This window comes from Ylistrum balloti, unplaced genomic scaffold (genome assembly GCF_031769215.1).
Source record: "Ylistrum balloti isolate Yb309-2 unplaced genomic scaffold, AGI_CSIRO_Ybal_v1 Utg369730, whole genome shotgun sequence".
Classification (NCBI taxonomy): domain Eukaryota; kingdom Metazoa; phylum Mollusca; class Bivalvia; order Pectinida; family Pectinidae; genus Ylistrum; species Ylistrum balloti.
Genome location: NW_026781945.1, coordinates 165,062 through 183,671, shown reverse-complemented (window position 1 = coordinate 183,671; position 18,610 = coordinate 165,062). Strand labels below are relative to the sequence as shown.

Sequence of the window (18,610 nt, the reverse complement as noted above, 5' to 3'; positions counted from 1 at the left end):
ATAATCGTGAAAAAGAGAAGACAAAACGTGTGAATCCTGCACTCTCTCTCTAATAATCTAGTCAAATCACCGCTATAAACACATACTATATTCTAAACTGATTTAACCGTTAACATCCACGTGCAAATTGCCTGTACTAAGGATTTACTGTCTTTGTTTATTCTCAAATAAAATGACAGATAGCGAATGGCCTTAAACGGCTAATAAAAATAGTATTATATGAGTAACACAGAGGATTGCATTCCATCCAGAGACATACATGTTGAATGATCCCATCCCAGAGATTTGACCCAGTTCACACTGCCAATATTGACCGTGACGTTTGATCAACAGAGACGAGTTTTATGTGGACGCTTTTGTGTACACATTAGGCATATTATTAGGCAGATCACAGTCTGTACAGTGTATTAGGTCATTTTATTGTTTATAAATGATTCACGATCCAAATATATGACACAGAAAAATCATTCAATTCTAAGGTGTAAATAGAAAAAAATGCTTTAAACAACACCTATATTATACTAACCAGACTTCCGCTATAATTGCACCATTTTAGATAGTGATCGTTTTAATGTTAATATAACCAACTCTCCAAATCGTGCATACGGTTATTTCAATGAAAATGCCCCTCATTTATTTTACATATGTAATAGATTAAATGATCAGAGATTACAGATGTTCCGAAACCTTCAAAGACTTTTGTCCCTAACTTTAAATCGAGGAATTATTGTTTGGTAATGAAAATTACAATTATAATTAATCAGAATGATAACGGTTTGTAGGATTAAGACAACTATCGTGAGACTAATGACAAACACTGCTGATGTAACTGTTTAAAACAAAATACTGCCTGAGTTTCGATGGAGTTTTCAAAAAATATTTTTGAACGTAACACACTATGACTGGCAACACTGAAAATCATACCCCAAATACGACCAATCGAACCTTAAGAGGAAAATTTACAATTCAACATCTACATTAAAATGTTACTTAAACCCAATGTTACCATTGTATATCAGAACAACCACTAGACGATGTGCTTGCTCAAGAAGGATGTTTTCTGACCCATGGTAACTGGATTACAATGTGTACTTCCAAAGTCAATTAATTACATCTTCGTAAAGTCTCAATCCTAACCCGACCCCTGTGTTGACATTAATACGTCTATCCTGCATCATACGTATAGGGGAACTCATTCATCGTCATCGTTATCATTTTATAGTTACAAGTGTTTCAATTCATGACGAACAGGAATCAAATCTGTTTAACAGAATAAATTTTATTGACAATGTTGGGGTTCACAAGACATTCCTTATACTAAACAGTTATATGGCAGCCAAATAATATGATTGTGAACCGAGGGAAACCATATACAGAGTTATTCAGTCTACCGTAACTTTGCATGGAGATATACGTCTAGTGTCTATAGAAAAAAAATGAAAACTGTTTACCTAGACCCTACATGATGAAGTTGTTCAATGGCTGGTTAGAGATAACCAGATGTTAGTGAAAATTGCCAAACATGAATTTAACAAAACTGGAAACACTCCTTTTCATCTCATGGCCGTAATTTTACTGAAGAAGACCAGAATGACATATTTTTAAGTACTGGTATTTCCTTTCACACTCTTGTTTTTTCAATAACAACAGGATGATTTTTCCGAGACTAACCAATGTTTAACTATAGCGGCTAGTCTTTGAGACGGATATCTAATGTATGGTGTGTGATTATGGCCATCTCATGTTGTCGCCTTATCGCTTTGTCAAGTTCATAAACTGCGACAAACCGACTATGCATATATCTCAAATAATATGTTTAATCGGTATTGTTATAATCTGAAGAAGTTCTTCACGGTGTTGTTGGTGGGTTCAGTGTATGACAATTATTCGCAGATATTCTTCACGGTATTTTTAAATGAATTAAATCGTTCTATGGGAGGTAACTCCGACGTTAGGTGAAGAGATCGAGAGGGCGATATCAGTTTCTATTTCAGCTTGGCTTCATTACAGGATGTTTGGTAAAAAGATATAACACACGGATACAGCAACGTCCACTTTAAGACGAGTTCCGAACTTAAGAAACTTACATAGTCGGTTGATCGTCTTTTATGCCCAAATTCGGCACCGTCTCAGAATGTGTACTGTCATATATCTGCTAAAAAATACACACTTATTTCACGAGAAAATTTCACATTTTCTCCGAAAATCTAAATTTCTTTCATTCATGCAACATGATGATGATAATCACAAAAAAAAAGTAGCGCTACCTCCCTTAACTGATCCTTCGCAAAATAGATCGCCATTATGACTAAGTTGGCATTCAATTTTGTGAAGTGAACGGAAATTTAACAAAGATGTGTTGAAGCGGTTAATTACGCGAAAGGTTAGATAACTAACCAGCCATCCAAAACTGACCCACATTGAAGTTACACACAAAATTTATCTTAAAGCGGATACTAATTCGGACAGATATCATCATCACATATTTCTACTTCTCGCATCATCTACTGAATAGTTGATGTTCGAACTTGGAATAAAATGACAACACACTTTTCAAACGTGTATGAAAAATATGTGTTGGTTTTCTTCGCCGCGGATCAATCCGGAATTCATAACTTATTACTTAGGGACTACGCTTAACTCGCTTGTTGAAAGGCTGTGGTAGCGGACCTAAAGCCATTTAAGAAGTCGATATAAACAGTAGCAGTAATTGTTTAATGACATGCAGACAGAGATGGCGGACCATATGTTGGAATGTGGATTTTAAAAACTTGGCGGTCCGGACTTCGTAGATATGGGTGTTAAATTATTATCAGTTAGCTCGCTTTCGACACAAACGTTTCTGTGACCTAACCTGAAGAATGCCATTCGTTATCCTCACGCTGTAAGTCATTAAATGTAAACGTTTGACGTTCTTGTTTGTGTATACCACCATGCTGGAAAATTCGGGAAACATCTTGTACTATTCGAGAGGATTCGATTTGTAGATATATTCACACGTGTTCTGTGAAGTTCGTTTTAGAAAAAGGTGTTATAGATTCGGAGTGTGACAACAAGAACCATGAGCGCTAGCGGAGGAGGAGACGATCAGAGAGAGTCGCGGATTCCAAGTAACATGAAGGGCCTCATGCAGTTTTGTATCGAACAAGGGTCCGCATGCGACAATCCCGATGGGGTAATCAGCGAAATGTCAGCTGAGGTAAATGCATTATTACGACATGTTGACGTTTTCAGGGGCGTATACTATAAGGATATGTTAAAACAAAACGCATGCTGAAGTTATTTGAAAATGAAATATCGCCCTTACCCTATATCGTATACACGAACCACTGTTTGACTGTGATACTTAATGACTTAATGAAACTTTAATTACAGGGAGCGGGCAGCATGCAAAACCTAAGTTACTTATTTATTGCATTTAAACCTTTCAGAGACGGGAATGGCTAGAGTCTGCTTTGAATGATATGACTTCAAATCCTGTCAACAGGATGAAGGAAGGACTTGGGAAGTTGAACCAACCTGACAATGAAGATGATGAAAATTTGACAGATGAAAAAATATCTGTTCTTGAGGAAATGATGGAATGGTGTGAAAATATTGACTTAGCAATAGGTGAGACAACAAAAACCTCATTCTTTAACATAACATATTCCTATCACTGCATATTGTAATGGATATTACAGTACATTTTAGTTCAGTTAGTCCTGTAGAACCAGAGACGTATATACGTCGAACCATATTATGTGGTCTATTTTCACCAGCGAAAATTGTACTGACCTAGTATAACACCTTTGTTTAAGGACCCCAATGGAAATAAGCGTTTTAATGCTTTTTTGGAAATCCTAGGATATATGTACTTTTTGTCTTTATGAATAATTATAACTAGCTGATACATTAAAGATATAGCTAACAACTTATTCCTGATTATGTATAACATATTATATGTGCCATATATTCATATGTTTTTTTATACAATTCTGTCCATATTTATCATGAATGAATTTATTATTATATCAAAGGAAAAATATATCTGGTTATATTGTGCTATGAATGAAAACAAATTTAAAATCTGCACAAGATAATATTTGAACAGATTTTCACAAGATTGGAGGTTATGAAGTGTTGAAAAAGCAGTTTGACCACAGTGAGCCGGAAATAAGATGGAATGCGTTAGAGCTCCTAGGAATCCTCGTACAGAACAATCCCTACTGCCAGGATGCAGCACTTAAACATGAGTTGCTTCCCCTTGTACTACATATGGTGGATAATGACAGCAATGCCACTGTCCGCACAAAGGCACTTTTTGCTATCTCATGTAAGCAACATATTTAAATGTTCATAACAATTACATATGCTGTTTATACTTCAGGAGCATTTTGATGTGATGATTGTTCTTGCAACAGTTTCATATCTTAATGTTTTTTTATATATAAGGGTGCGCGATGTCTCATTGTCATGTGAATAACATACTGTGTTACCTTGTAATGATACTCTTGTTGACTTTGCTGCCTCATCCTTGAAGATGTGCTGCACACATTAACTAATGAATGAATTTTGTCTTGATTGGTAGGTTTATGCAGAGATGTGCCTGATGCTCAAAAGGTGTTCGTTGACAATGATGGATTTTCTGTAGTTATGAGAGCTATGCAGTCTGATGTTGAAAAACTGAAGATTAAAGCAGCTTTCATGCTGAGTAGTCTGTGTAATGATAAACCAGAGTTTAAAGGTAAATTACACTAAGATACACTTTAGCCCACAATATTTACATTCAAAATGGTAGATAGGTCTTGTGCTATCAACAGTAATAAAATTTTAAGATATTTTTTCTTTTTGATGTTGAAATTCAAAAGTGAAATATTTAGTTTTTACTTTTAAAAGTTTTCAGCTGTAAATACAAAAAAAAATCACCTGCATTTTCTGCATTACGGAATCTTTTAAACAGATCATGATATTGTGAGTTCAACCGTATTTTGCAGTTACCTGCCTAAATGATTTGAAAATGTAGTAGATGTGCATTGTCTTGGCAGTGATCTTAATGTTATCTGTCTTGTGTTATACAGACCTATGATAACACTATCACTTTCATTAGAACCCATAATACTACTACTTAGAATTCTTAAAGAAATGAAAGATTTCTTACAATTTATTTCTCAGAGAGTAACATCGGGGATTACTAGCATCAGTGAGTTTTAATTTGATTTGGGAAGTATTGGATGAAAGGTGTTTCTCTACAAATTTGCATCATTGTTTGTAACATACTATGACAAAGAATGACAGATATGTTCTCATTTCCTTTACAGATATAATGTGTGACATAGGTATGATTGACCAGCTAGTGGGACATCTACAGGAAGAACATAGTAGTTTTCATGAACACATAATGTCAGCCTTGCTGACAATTGTCCGTGACAACCCAAGGGCATGTACAGAGTGCCAACGCCATGAACTAAATCTGCTCAGTACACTGAATGACAGGGTAGATTTACTGAAAGGGAAGGAAGAGTTTCAGGTATGTATTATACTAAATAGAAAATACATATTAGCAATATCCTGGATGATATTCCAGAATATTGAGCTAGTGTGGTGCAGACTCATTAGAATTTGTAAGTTGGATGTAAAGACACCTATCAACTTGATAAGATTTTCATGGGGAAGATTTTACTTGATAAGATTTTCATGGGGAAGATTTTACTTGCTCAAAAATAAAAGTATAAATAAAATGTACATATGTATATATATACCCTCTAGTAAAGCTAAAGTAATGCTTGTCAATGACATCATTTGGTTGAATCATGAGATCTAAAATATTAGAAATAGCTTAGCAATATTTACTTGTTGAAAATAGCAAAAAGCAGGAATCGAAAATTGGCATTCTTCCGTCTGAATAGGGAGGCTTATATAGTATGTTAAGATATCTAGAATAAATTCTTGTAGAATATATGTAGCATTGTATATCAACAAATCAATATTGTCAATGTATCAGTGTAAGTTGGAACCATCAAGCTATTTGTCTCTCAGCATTTGTTGTTTTAAGTGTAATTGCTGAAATATTTACAAAGAAATTTGCAAAAAGCATTTTTCTGTATTACATCTACACATTTTTTAATAACAGCACAGTTCATTGCCCATATTTATGGTACTTTTACAATAGTCAATCTGTAAGAAATTAACTTATTGTATAGGTATATTTTAGCGGTAATCATAATTCAGTGCTTCTTGCCTTAAAAAGTTTAGCACTAAAATATTATTGTGGTAATTGTAATTTCAATGTTCTGCATATACAGTATTTATTATAGGTGGGCAAATTTATCATTTCACAAATTTGCCAAAAACTGATTCCATGCTCTGAATTTGGCTGTGCCAAATGAAGCATGTTTAGAGTAGATATCCAATTAATTTGTGTAGATTGGTTTAAAGCGACATCACAGTGAAACAATGTTTTTTCGTGCTGATTTTTGCATTATATGTGATAATGCATGTACACAAAACACTGTCGCATGTAATCAAAAATGGCTTCCCGCCTGAAACGGTTGATGATTAATGTGACTTCTTTGGTAATTGTGAATTGACTTAAGGATGTTAAATAACATTTGCCATGCACATAACAAAGCCTGGTGCTGAAAAATGAGATGTTACTGACTGTATCACTACTATTGCTGTCATTTCTGCCCACCATCATATGTTGTTTGTGTTTACAAAATTAACTGCCTAATTTTCAAACCTATTGAGTGACCCTATCAGCACTAGATTTAAGAGAGATTAACTGAACCGTAGAAGTGGTCAAGCTGGATATTGGCAGTTCACTGTGAATAGTGGGATAGAGAAACATAACTGGAAATATATCAAACATTCACAATCATTAGTAGAATTAATGTGTTTAACATGATGTCCCTTTAATATTATCAACAGCAGAGGTATTTGAACTTAAAATCTTGCAAGCCTGTTCCAACATTAGAGATTTGAAAGGCATGATAGTGACAATTCAACCTTTGAACCATCAATATTAGTTAAACATGACAAGTGTAGTGAACTCAGCGATGGAAAAAAGATAATATAATCAATGTGGTTTTATTTTCAGGAAGAAAGAGAGTACGCCACAGAGCTGCTAAGGCTATTACAAGATCAAGATATTTCAGATGTGGCTAGATGACCATTTGAAGTGTTAAGTAAGGAAGGAGTGAACTCTGGATCTGGATACTAGGCTATGCAGTCAAGCTTGAGATGGCCATGCATGCACAGATGCGCTTCCGTGATTGTTAAAGTAACATGTTGCTGTTTAAGTGTATTAGTCTCAGAATAAAGTCACCTGTTCATCAGTCAAGACATACATGTATATTGAAGATACTGATGGGACTATTATCAGTATAGGGCAACAGAGGTCTTAAGATATTGATGGGACTATTATCAGTATAGGGCAACGTAGGTCTTAAGATACTGATGGGACTATTATCAGTATAGGGCAACGTAGGTCTTAGGTATCAGTATAAACGGAGGTGATGGGACTATTATCAGTATAGGGCAACAGAGGTCTTAAGACTATTATCAGTATAGGGCAACGGAGGTCTTAAGATACTGATGGGACTATTATCAGTATAGGGCAACGTAGGTCTTAAGATACTGATGGGACTATTATCAGTATAGGGCAACGGAGGTCTTAAGATACTGATGGGACTATTATCAGTATAGGGCAACGGAGGTCTTAAGATACTGATGGTACTATTATCAGTATAAAACTACGGAGGTCTTAAGATACTGATGGGACTATTATCATTATAAAACTACGGAGGTCTTAAGATACTGATGGGACTGTTATCATTATAAAACTATGGAGGTCTTAAGATACTGATGGGACTATTATCATTAGTCTGGAGATTGTCCATTGTAGACCGGAGACTGAGGAAAATCTCTCCGGTCATCCTATACCTTAATGACTGACCAAAGATCATACAAATATATATATATATGAACACACTGAAAGCATTATCTTAAATGGAATGAAAAATCTGCAATGACAATTTGATGAGTATGCTAACAAGGGTTTTCACAGTATATCAGTGTATTGTTGTGTTGTGATTTAAGACTTTTTTTAAAACACTACACATCAAACTACTGTTTTTTGACAAGTTTGTTAGCAGTTTTATCATGTCATTATTATCGCTCATGGCCTTCTCCATCATTGAAATCCCACAAGACTGCCCTCTTGTTGTTTAATTCAGAGAGAAAGAGAATCTTACAGGTTTCCATTATCAGGCCTCGTCTAATATTGATAGATACCAATGTGTGTACATGTCAATGTCCCATGCACATTTTAAGTATCACAATATGTTGCTATGTGGTTTTCACTGCCAATACTCACCACTTAGACAAGTTCAGTTTCATTGCACAACAATGCAAAACATTTCAGAAATTTTGACATAACAATAATAGATAAAGCTTCTATTTCAAAGTGAACAAATTTACATATTACACTGAAAGTGGTTGGAAGTAATGGAATGGAAAATGTTATTAGGACAAAAAAAAAAATAAAGAAAAAGAAAGCAAAAACCTGTTTTATTGGAAATAAAATGATTTTTAAATAACAGTTATATTGGACAAAAAATCAATTAAAATAAAAGGATAATTCTCTTTTATATCAGATGAAATATATCTGAATGTAATGGTCATTTGGGCCAATGAAAACCCATGTTCTAAATCTGTTATATTAGGTATCTGATACCTTACATGTTGATTTGTACATTTATATAGATTATAACATGACATGTGTAGGTTGATTATTATTAAAATGAATTATGTCAGAATGGAGCAGTTTGTATTTTATATAAGAAAAAGGGTATTTATTGTCATCATTAGATATTTGGAATGAAACTACAATTAGGTGTTAAAATTGTCATTTTATTAGAACAAAATACAACCAGCAAGAAAAAAAACCAGGAAACCTTGAATTCCTTTTACTCGATGTGTTCTGTTATTTCTGAAGAAAGAATGTAAGATACATGATATTTTATTCTTCCCAAAAAGAACTCAACTTTACTAAAAAAATAACATATTGTGATGACAATTTAAAGTTGTTGATTAACCTAGTCCAGTTGATTTCTGAGCTCATGCAATACTGTAGTGTCCTTCACATGTTAATTTTTTCCCAAGAAATTGCTACCAGTCATAAACAACTGAAGGGATTTCGACCAAATTTGATAAGAGGTATCCTTTGGGAAAGTGGAACTATTTTTTTTTATTTATAATGGATCTTGGACCACTGGCCTGAGGGAGCAAATTTTTAAAAATCTTTCTGTAGAACAATTGGATTTTGACCAAATTTGGTCTGAAGCATTCTTTTGTGAAGGAGACCTTGTGTCATAAAAAATAGGTCTGACCCTCGGGGAGAAGGGGAACAAGCTCAGTAGGGGAAGTATAAGAGAACGGAGGTATTTTAACCAAACTGTTTAGGAGCATCCTTGGGGAAAGGGGGAACATTTCCATACAAAATTGTGAGCATTGGCCCCCTGGAGTTTCAGGACTGGGGCACAAAATGGGATATTTAGCTGATTCTTTAAAAACCTTTCTGCAATAGAAACAATATTGTCCTGTCTAAATTTGATCTGAAGTATCCTTTGGTGAAGCACAATTCAGTTTTGTATAAATAGGGAATATAACAGAGGGGCAGAGCCCAATAGGGTAATGAAAGAAATCACTTGAAGATCCTTTTGTTTAAATGATTTTTTTACCAAAGTTGTCAGAAGAATCCTAAAGGGAAGTGGGAACATTTTTTTATAAATAGTTAGTGGGTCTCAGGGGCTCTTTTGCCTCGGGGCAGACTCCGAAGAGTATATGTACAACAAGTTCTTTGAATTTTAGGAATTTGTCCAAATTTAGTCTGAAGCATCCTTGGATGAATGAGAATCATTTGTTGTAAACTGTTTATCTGACTCCCATGGAGCGGAGGAGTGGGCACAAGTAGGGGATATAGAGGAATCACTTTAATATTCTTCCACTGTTTGAATTAAGCTGTTTTGGGGAAGGTGAACCAAAATGTATATAGGTTGTAGATCTTTGCCTCCGCTCGCCCCTACGGATGGGACAAGATATTGGACAAATAGCTCATCCTTGTTTTTTCAGATTGATTGGATCTTGCCCAAGTTTGGTCTAAAGTATCCTTGGGTGAAGAGATATCAATGGTGGGGCAGAGGGGAATGACCCAGTACCGAAAATAGAGGAATCATTTTAAAATCTTTTCTTTTGATGAAGCTATTTTATTCGAATTGGCTCATAAGCATCCTAGGGGTAAGCGGGACCAATTTTGTATAAATTATGTGTCTTGTCCCTTGGTGCCTGAAGGATGAGACCCACTACAGGAAAAATGAAATATCCTTCTTCATCTGTAGAAAGGACAGATTTTGTTCAAACAAGGGAACTCAAATTTGTATGCGTGATCCAATTGGGTCGGCACATGCAATCTTTGGTTGCTATGAACATGTTTTGACCAACATTGAATATCGTTTGGTGAATTTCATGTAAATCAGGTGTCTGTAGAGCGGTAGGGTCTAATTTGGGAAAATTAGGTAAGAGTTTAAAATCATTCTTTTTTTGCTTGGATGAAGGTATTAGGTTATTATTTTGAAGTTTCAAAATTCCTCGTATTTTGGGATGATGTGGCAACGCAATCATGAATAAAACATGTATTTTGACGTGAAAGCTGGAATATCCAGGTGAGCAATACAGTCCCAGTGTGCCTATTGTTACATTTATAAAGAGTGTAGCAGAGGTTTAAGTGACCATTCTTGTTTACTATAGACACGGAAATAACTGTAGTCTATAGTGTCTATTTCTTAAAGATCCAAAAGATAAAACAGCCCAATATCAAACCAATATCACCCCAATATCACAATATCTCAACAAAGTTACAAAAATGTTTCACCTTAATATTGTTTCAAAATCGCCCCAATATCTTACCATAACACTTGCCACACCCTAATTTTACACCAATATCATTCACAATACCCCACTATCATTCTCAATAAACCAAACACCAACTGCACACCTTGATTTCACCCTAATATCACATCAATACTACACTTCTATACCATAATAATGTCATTCCAACAAATATCTTTCCAATATCACACCAATACCAACTAAATATCAACCCAATATCCCACCAGTATCATCCCAATATCCCACCAGTATCAACCCATTTCACACCAATATCACACCAGTATCACACCAATATCAACCCATTTCACACCAATATCACACCAGTATCAACCCAATATCACACCATTATCACACCAATATCACACCAGTATCAACCCATTTCACACCAATATCACACCAGTATCAACCCAATATCACACCATTATCACACCAATATCACACCGGTATCAACCCATTTCACACCAATATCACACCAGTATCAACCCAATATCACACCATTATCACACCAATATCACACCAGTATCAACGCAATATCCCACCAGTATCAACCCAATATCACACCTATATCACACCAGTATCAACCCAATATCCCACCAGTATCAACCCAATATCACACCAATATCACACCAGTATCAACCCATTTCAACCCAATATCACACCAGTATCAACCCAATATCCCACCAGTATCAACCCATTTCACACCAATATCACACCAGTATCAACCCAATATCCCACCAGTATCAACCCAATATCACACCTATATCCCACCAGTATCAACCCAATATCCCACCAGTATCAACCCAATATCACACCTATATCACACCAGTATCAACCCAATATCACACCAATATCACACCAGTATCAACCCATTTCACACCAATATCCCACCAGTATCAACCCAATATCACACCATTATCAACCCATTTCACACCATTATCACACCAATATCACACCAGTATCAACGCAATATCCCACCAGTATCAACCCAATCACACCTATATCCCACCAGTATCAACCCAATATCACACCTATATCACACCAGTATCAACCCAATATCACACCAATATCACACCAGTATCAACCCATTTCACACCAATATCCCACCAGTATCATCCCAATATCCCACCAGTATCAACCCAATATCACACCTATATCATACCAGTATCAACCCAATATCCCACCAGTATCAACCCAATATCACACCAATATCACACCAGTATCACACCAGTATCAACCCAATATCACACCAATATCACACCAATATCAAACCAGTATCACACCAATATCACACCAATATCAACCTAATACCACACCAGTATCACACCAATATCACACCAATATCAAACCAGTATCACACCAATATCACACCAATATCAACCTAATACCACACCAGTATCACACCAATAACCCCCTACATCACACTCCAATATCACACGAGTATCAACCCAATATCATACCGTTGTCACCCTATCTCATACTATCTATGATGAAATAATATTTCAAATTTATTCTGGAGAAGTTACGCTTTTAATCAGTACAATATGCTCGACAAAGAACAAACTAGGAATTATTCCGCTAGACTACACCTGAAAAGTGTACGCATCAACCTTTGTCTCATTAAAGAAACATTATCTACCAAAACATGGAAACGTATTTACACACCACTGAAAGCAATGGAACCTATATCGCCCACCTAGATTTAACTTTTAATTCAAAACATTTCACTTACTAAAATATTTTTGCATTTTCCCAAAAGGTGAGGTTCTAAACCTCAAACTACAAATACATGCAGAAAAAATAATAAATTCAAACTCGTACCTGTTTCCTGTATTGATCAATGCTCCTCTGTAGAACATTGATTTACATAATCGAGTCCCTTTCACCCAAGAATATTTGGAATGAAATTAGGTCAAAATACTTTTATTATAACGGAAGGAGATATGCTTTATATATTATATCTATCTAACCTGTTAGGCCTCGACCCTTAGCCATCATCTTGGTGAAATCTACAGTTGTAATACACAGAATCGAACACTCTTCATTGAAGAATGCGTCGGACAAAGTTTGGAAAAAATTCTATAATTTATTACACAAATAGGAATATGAAAGTTCTCCTTTTTGGCCCCGCCCCTCAATGTACCCTAGTGCGAAGACCAATACATTATAGAGAACGAATTAAAAGACTTTCATCCAAACAGAAATTTTAAGAGATTTTTTTTCATTTCCCGAGTGCTGCCTGCTGTCAGTCCTAAGTCACGAATATAAAAATCACCCAACGAAGTGTCTATTAGAAATAAGATTATTACTAGTTTTAGAGACTGTGTCCCTTTAAAGCGAGGAAACTCGTTCTGACTCTTACTTTTCCCAGGCAGTCCAGTCCGTATTCGGCCATGTTTTTGTTTTACCTGTTATTTGGAATAATTTCAGTCGACACGGTGTTATCTGCAAGTAAGTCAAAAAATTAATGTTAAATTGAACAGGTATGTATTTGTTTAAAAAAGAAAGGAATTGGATACACATATACTTCAGATGACAATGGTGATTTATTATACTCATGTCTGTAAAATACTAATATTTCATTACATACGGTACACTGTACAATATCTGAAATTGGTTTCTTTCCTTTGTCTCAATTCGCTTGTCCTCTGATGCCTTCTTTTATCTGTATAATTGTGGAATGTTCGTCACGAATTCCTTTCTATTGCTGTTGTGGAAAATGTTTGATATTTTAGGAATGATTTCAAAGGTTAACAGGTCTGATAAACAATAAACATATTACGTACATGTATGTAGATTGTTGATGTTGACACTTCATATAAATCACGTATAGCATGTATATCACCTGTGGGGACTAACAAGTGTGTGTTGCTGTTTATATGCACATGTTCAAATCTCAGTCTGACACAAAAACCTTGTACAGAGAGACATTCACGTTTGGCAGACATGCATTATACGTCCCCGAGAAAATCGTATTATAATTTTTATACGTGTACGGAGATAAATATATGCGAGAGCTTGACAGGACAAGCGTATTACAAATTCATAAATGTCAAAGAGCTTACACGAAAAGCATCAGAATCATTAGATCTAAATAGTACCTTAATTGTCGTTATCGTACTTCAGACGAGTTTTCATTTAAAGTTACTATTTATATACGAGTATACGAACAAAATATTAGTTAAGACATTAATGATGAAATGATATTTAATTCGATTTTTACTGCATGAACTGCCGCGATATTCTTAAGATTTGTTTTCCAAATCTACTTTTGAAACTTTCCTACTAAAATGGGATTCTTCATATGAATAAAGGGATCGAGGTTTTTAAAGGTTATATAGGAGACTAGGTTACCCTCACTGGTAACATCATATGGTTAATTTTTGCTGTTTTTATCGCCCCTGGAAGTCACGGCCCCCTGTCCTAGCCAGTGGATACCTCACTGAACAATATCCCTTCGACCCGTCGCTTGCCAACCAGAGCAATTAAGATAAAGTGTCTTGTCCAAGAACACAATCTTGTAAACACAGTCCGATTCATTTCTCAGCTTCCTCACACGGACAAAGACCACAGTTATCGAGCACATTAATTATGATCAAATCTTTTTGAAATAACCTAATCAACTGGCTAAAATGTTTTCACTAATTTTCACCGCTTTATTTTCTAAACTGCAAACTATTCTGGAGAGTCATATTTCGAAACATTTTACACCTCTAAAAAGATTCTTGATAAATTATATATATATTTTCGTTTAAATATCTTTCGTATTTTACATATGAATCTCATAGAGTTAATTAAATCAGTTCTCTGTAAAATGTACTGAGAGAAAATAAGAATAATGTTAATTTTGTATCACATTATTTTTTAGAATCATGCTCTGAAACCAGCGATACCGCGTGTTGCACTCACGGAAATCCCTACACAACTAAAAATGGCCAAAGAGTGTCATGTGGCGATGGATATGGCCAAACCTCATGTCCAGAAGGTCATGTCTGCTTCGCCCACAAGAGCAACAGATGGTCAGCATGTTGTCCTCACGAGGCAGTCATACCAGGCACGTATTAAACATAGTATGCTATATATTAAAGATATGTTCGTGGTGAATGCATTGTATTCATACTCTAGCGCTTAAGGTTGACAGAAGTCTATGCTACTTTCAGTAAATTTGGAACCTTTTAAAAGTAGAAATGAGAACTAATCGGACGTATACATTAAGGATGATGTATATAACAATATCATTTCACTAAAGGAAAGAAATGTCTTATAAATTTCTGATCAACAATATTGGAGTATTATTGGCCATGGCAATTATTCAATATACATATGCACAAGTCCTCATCATTGAGCCAAAACAAGAAATTTTCAACTGTCAAGGTCTGAAGACCAGTTTCGTATGTTATTTCATATCGACAAATTCGTATTTTAAATTGGAATCGCAAATCTCGGGCTTAAATCTCAAAATCAAGAATACAACTGCAGATTATCTGTATGCAAGAGATAAAGATCAATTAGGCTTCCCCATACCTCCCAAACTGATAAGATAACTATAATACACATTGAGACTAGGTTTCCTAGTGACTATTTTATTGATACAGCATCAAAAAAGTAGACCAGAACATTATAGAATGCACTTACCAATCTATATTTTGACAGTCACTTTGAACAATCGTGATTTTCTTTGTCGACTCTCAGATACATCCGACCCTTATCATCACTGACGAGCCCTAGAGGGACCGGGTTATGATTCAACATGAGGATTGTCAATTTATCTATTCATGTGAAATGCAAAATGATGATGCTATGTTCTTCATGAAGCATTCATTGTGTCATATTTTCCTTATAAACACATTCTCGATACTTCAGTTGTTAAGCTCACTATTACTCTCTGCAAACATGGAACATGTAATGGCACATTGAAAAGACAAGAAGACTGATTTAATTCTATGGGGTGTCGCTCCCTTGCAATCTTCAAAGAAGCGTAACACTTTATGATTGGCCATTTTTGTTCTACTGAAACCCGTTCTAGACCAATCAAATTACTTCGCACGTGCCTTCAATTTTGCCAGGAAATGCTTCAAGGATGCACAGAACGAAAGTGGTCGTAACCCTTGGAGTGTCTTGGATTTAATACAAATAACTTGACATTAAAAATAAGCCCATTGCTATGCTATGAATGATTTTAGTTTTATAACGATCTTTCAGGATCTACCAGACAAAAATATGCAATGCTCAAATGAAAACTGCCTTCCCCAAGAACCACTAGCGATATTTTGGTCAAAAACTATAATGTCATTAAGTACAGATAGGATTTTTTTAACTTCAGAAAGCCACTGAAAAATTAAAGTTGATTGTCCTTAACTGAAGTGGTTTCAGATAGAGTTTGGATAAACTATGCCTTTTTGCATTTCGAAAGAATGTTTTAAAGCAAAGTACGCATTATCCCTTTGTTAGCCTCATCTTTTTAGCTCAAGGAATACCATCAAATACAGTGCAAGGTTTGTTTTTTTCAAATAAAATTATCCTACAACAATGATGTTTCACACAAACCTTTAAATCTATCTGGTCTTTCAGGAAGCCATTGAAAACATATTTCCCCCATATCTGTCCTGTCCAACCTGTTCTGATGGTATCGTCAACTTAAACAATATAGAGTTGAATGTCCTCCTCAAAGATTCTCTTTATGCAAGCGACCAAGATAAAGGAAAAAATAAAAACAAAAAAGAACAAGAAACATAATCATAATCCAAACTCAAATTAAGTACAACTAGGACAAAACATGTACAAAAGAAAGGTTTACACGGAGACTCCTGAAAAAGTACACGGAGAATAATTCAAGGTGTTCCGGAAGAGTGAGCGTCTTCTGCTTCATCGACGACACCCGCCATGTAAATCTAGGTCAATCCAAATAAATTATGTTACGTTCTATATGAGGTATACAACAACGAAACAACAGAAAAACTAACGTTAACCTTCATATTACACAAAGAAATAGAATAGAATCACCATGACAACCGTAACAATTTCCCATAATTTTGATCAACCTACAGGTTTTGAAATCCTGTGTTGCGAGTTTGTCCGTCAGCTGATGACTTCTTGAACGAAAATCGTGATGATTAGAACAGGCCCTTGAATATCGAAATCAACTGAGACATGTAAGCACCATAGGTTGGGGGTTGTCGTGAATTACATTTGTCCTGGAACGAGTATGTTTCAGACTAACCTTTTAAAAATATATATTGTCATTCAGTGAACTCTTAAAAAAGCATCTTCCCCATAATTGTCCTATCCCTTATGTCCAGACGGTGCAACCAAATTCAATTACATAGATAGGCTTCACTAACGATTCTAAGAGGAACGAAGCAGCTGTAAGATGCGATTTAATCATTTGGTTGTTCTGTATCTACTTTTAAATTTGAATTGAAAGATGTAATTAACCTATGTATATTTTTTATGATGCTGTTTCCAGAGCAATGTTCTGCAAGTAGCATTACTGCCTGTTGTATCCATGGTGACCCTCTTACTAATGAAAATGGACAGCAAGTATCCTGTGGTAGAGGCTCCCCTCAACCTGCATGTCCAGCCGACTACTCGTGTTCTGTAAGCGAAGTCGACAAGTGGGCAGTGTGTTGTCTTTCTGAGAAACAAGCACCAGGTATTGATGATGGCTGTAAGGTCCTGTGATACAGGGAATGTAATTCAGATTCTTTGTTGTTACCAGTTTCTGATGCATTGTGTACAGAGTACTAGTAGTTGTGGAGGGATTATGATTCAAAAAGTAGATTATCAATTTATCTTTCTCATGTGAAAGGTAAAAAATATCACTATCTAGCTTTATCTATAACATTTGTCTATTTAGAGTAGCGTCCACTTTCTGCCGCCAGTTTCCTTATATCAACATCTCATTGTCGCACACTGAAATGTGTTAATGGTTAAATTTATGTTTATTATTTTTTCTGCCGCCAGTTTCCTTATATCAACATCTCATTGTCGCACACTGAAATGTGTTAATTGTTAAATTTATGTTTATTATTTTTTCTGCCGCCAGTTTCCTTATATCAACATCTCATTGTCGCACACTGAAATGTGTTAATGGTTAAATTTATGTTTATTATTTTGCTTCTTTTATGACATTTTTTTCAGCATACGTAGCGCCTCCTGCCGGATATACAGGTCTTAGACTTCAAACTGTGTGTTTGCATGTTGATCCAGCCTGTGCACAAATGCACTACAGGATGATTGATGGTGCGTGGTACAGAGTTTGTGACATCCAGAGGCCCGGATGTAGAAAAACTTAAATTGAATTGATTTTTTTCCGTTGTGAGACTACGAGGTATTCGAAATAAAAAGTTTAGTTTTCATTGGATTTATTGTGTTTATGTAATATTATTACATTAAATGACAGTGATCGTAATAGATTTATTGGGAAATATCTTTCCTGTGTTATACCGATAGCGACTATGTGTTGTCAAAATTTTTGGAGAATTAATGTACAAAATCATTATTGTTTATGGTATTTTTAAGGATTTTTGATATGTGATGAGATAAAATTTTGTACAGATTAGCAACAGTTAAAAAAGAATTACATGAAAACGTACAGATGCCTGTTTTGAACGCATGGTGGATATTTTTGCTTCGCATGAGAAAAAATGTTGATTTTGAAAATGATTAAACGGACCTAGTTTTG

The 18,610-nt window shown here is 35.2% G+C and overlaps 2 protein-coding genes across 2 annotated transcripts; both read left to right on the top strand.

The window, feature by feature from the left end:
• Positions 1–2,948: 2,948 nt before the first annotated feature.
• On the top strand, positions 2,949–7,323 carry LOC132565701 (hsp70-binding protein 1-like). The gene is made up of 6 exons (XM_060230399.1): positions 2,949–3,199; positions 3,432–3,612; positions 4,094–4,315; positions 4,571–4,726; positions 5,301–5,509; positions 7,079–7,323. Exons 1-6 carry the CDS (start codon positions 3,062–3,064, stop codon positions 7,148–7,150), a joined length of 978 nt encoding a protein of 325 aa, XP_060086382.1. The 5' UTR covers positions 2,949–3,061; the 3' UTR covers positions 7,151–7,323.
• A 5,996-nt stretch (positions 7,324–13,319) lies between these two features.
• Positions 13,320–18,221, top strand: LOC132565667 (uncharacterized). The gene is made up of 4 exons (XM_060230363.1): positions 13,320–13,377; positions 14,795–14,980; positions 17,393–17,578; positions 18,067–18,221. The coding sequence occupies exons 1-4, from the start codon at positions 13,320–13,322 to the stop codon at positions 18,219–18,221; spliced, it is 585 nt and encodes a 194-aa protein (XP_060086346.1).
• Positions 18,222–18,610: the final 389 nt, after the last annotated feature.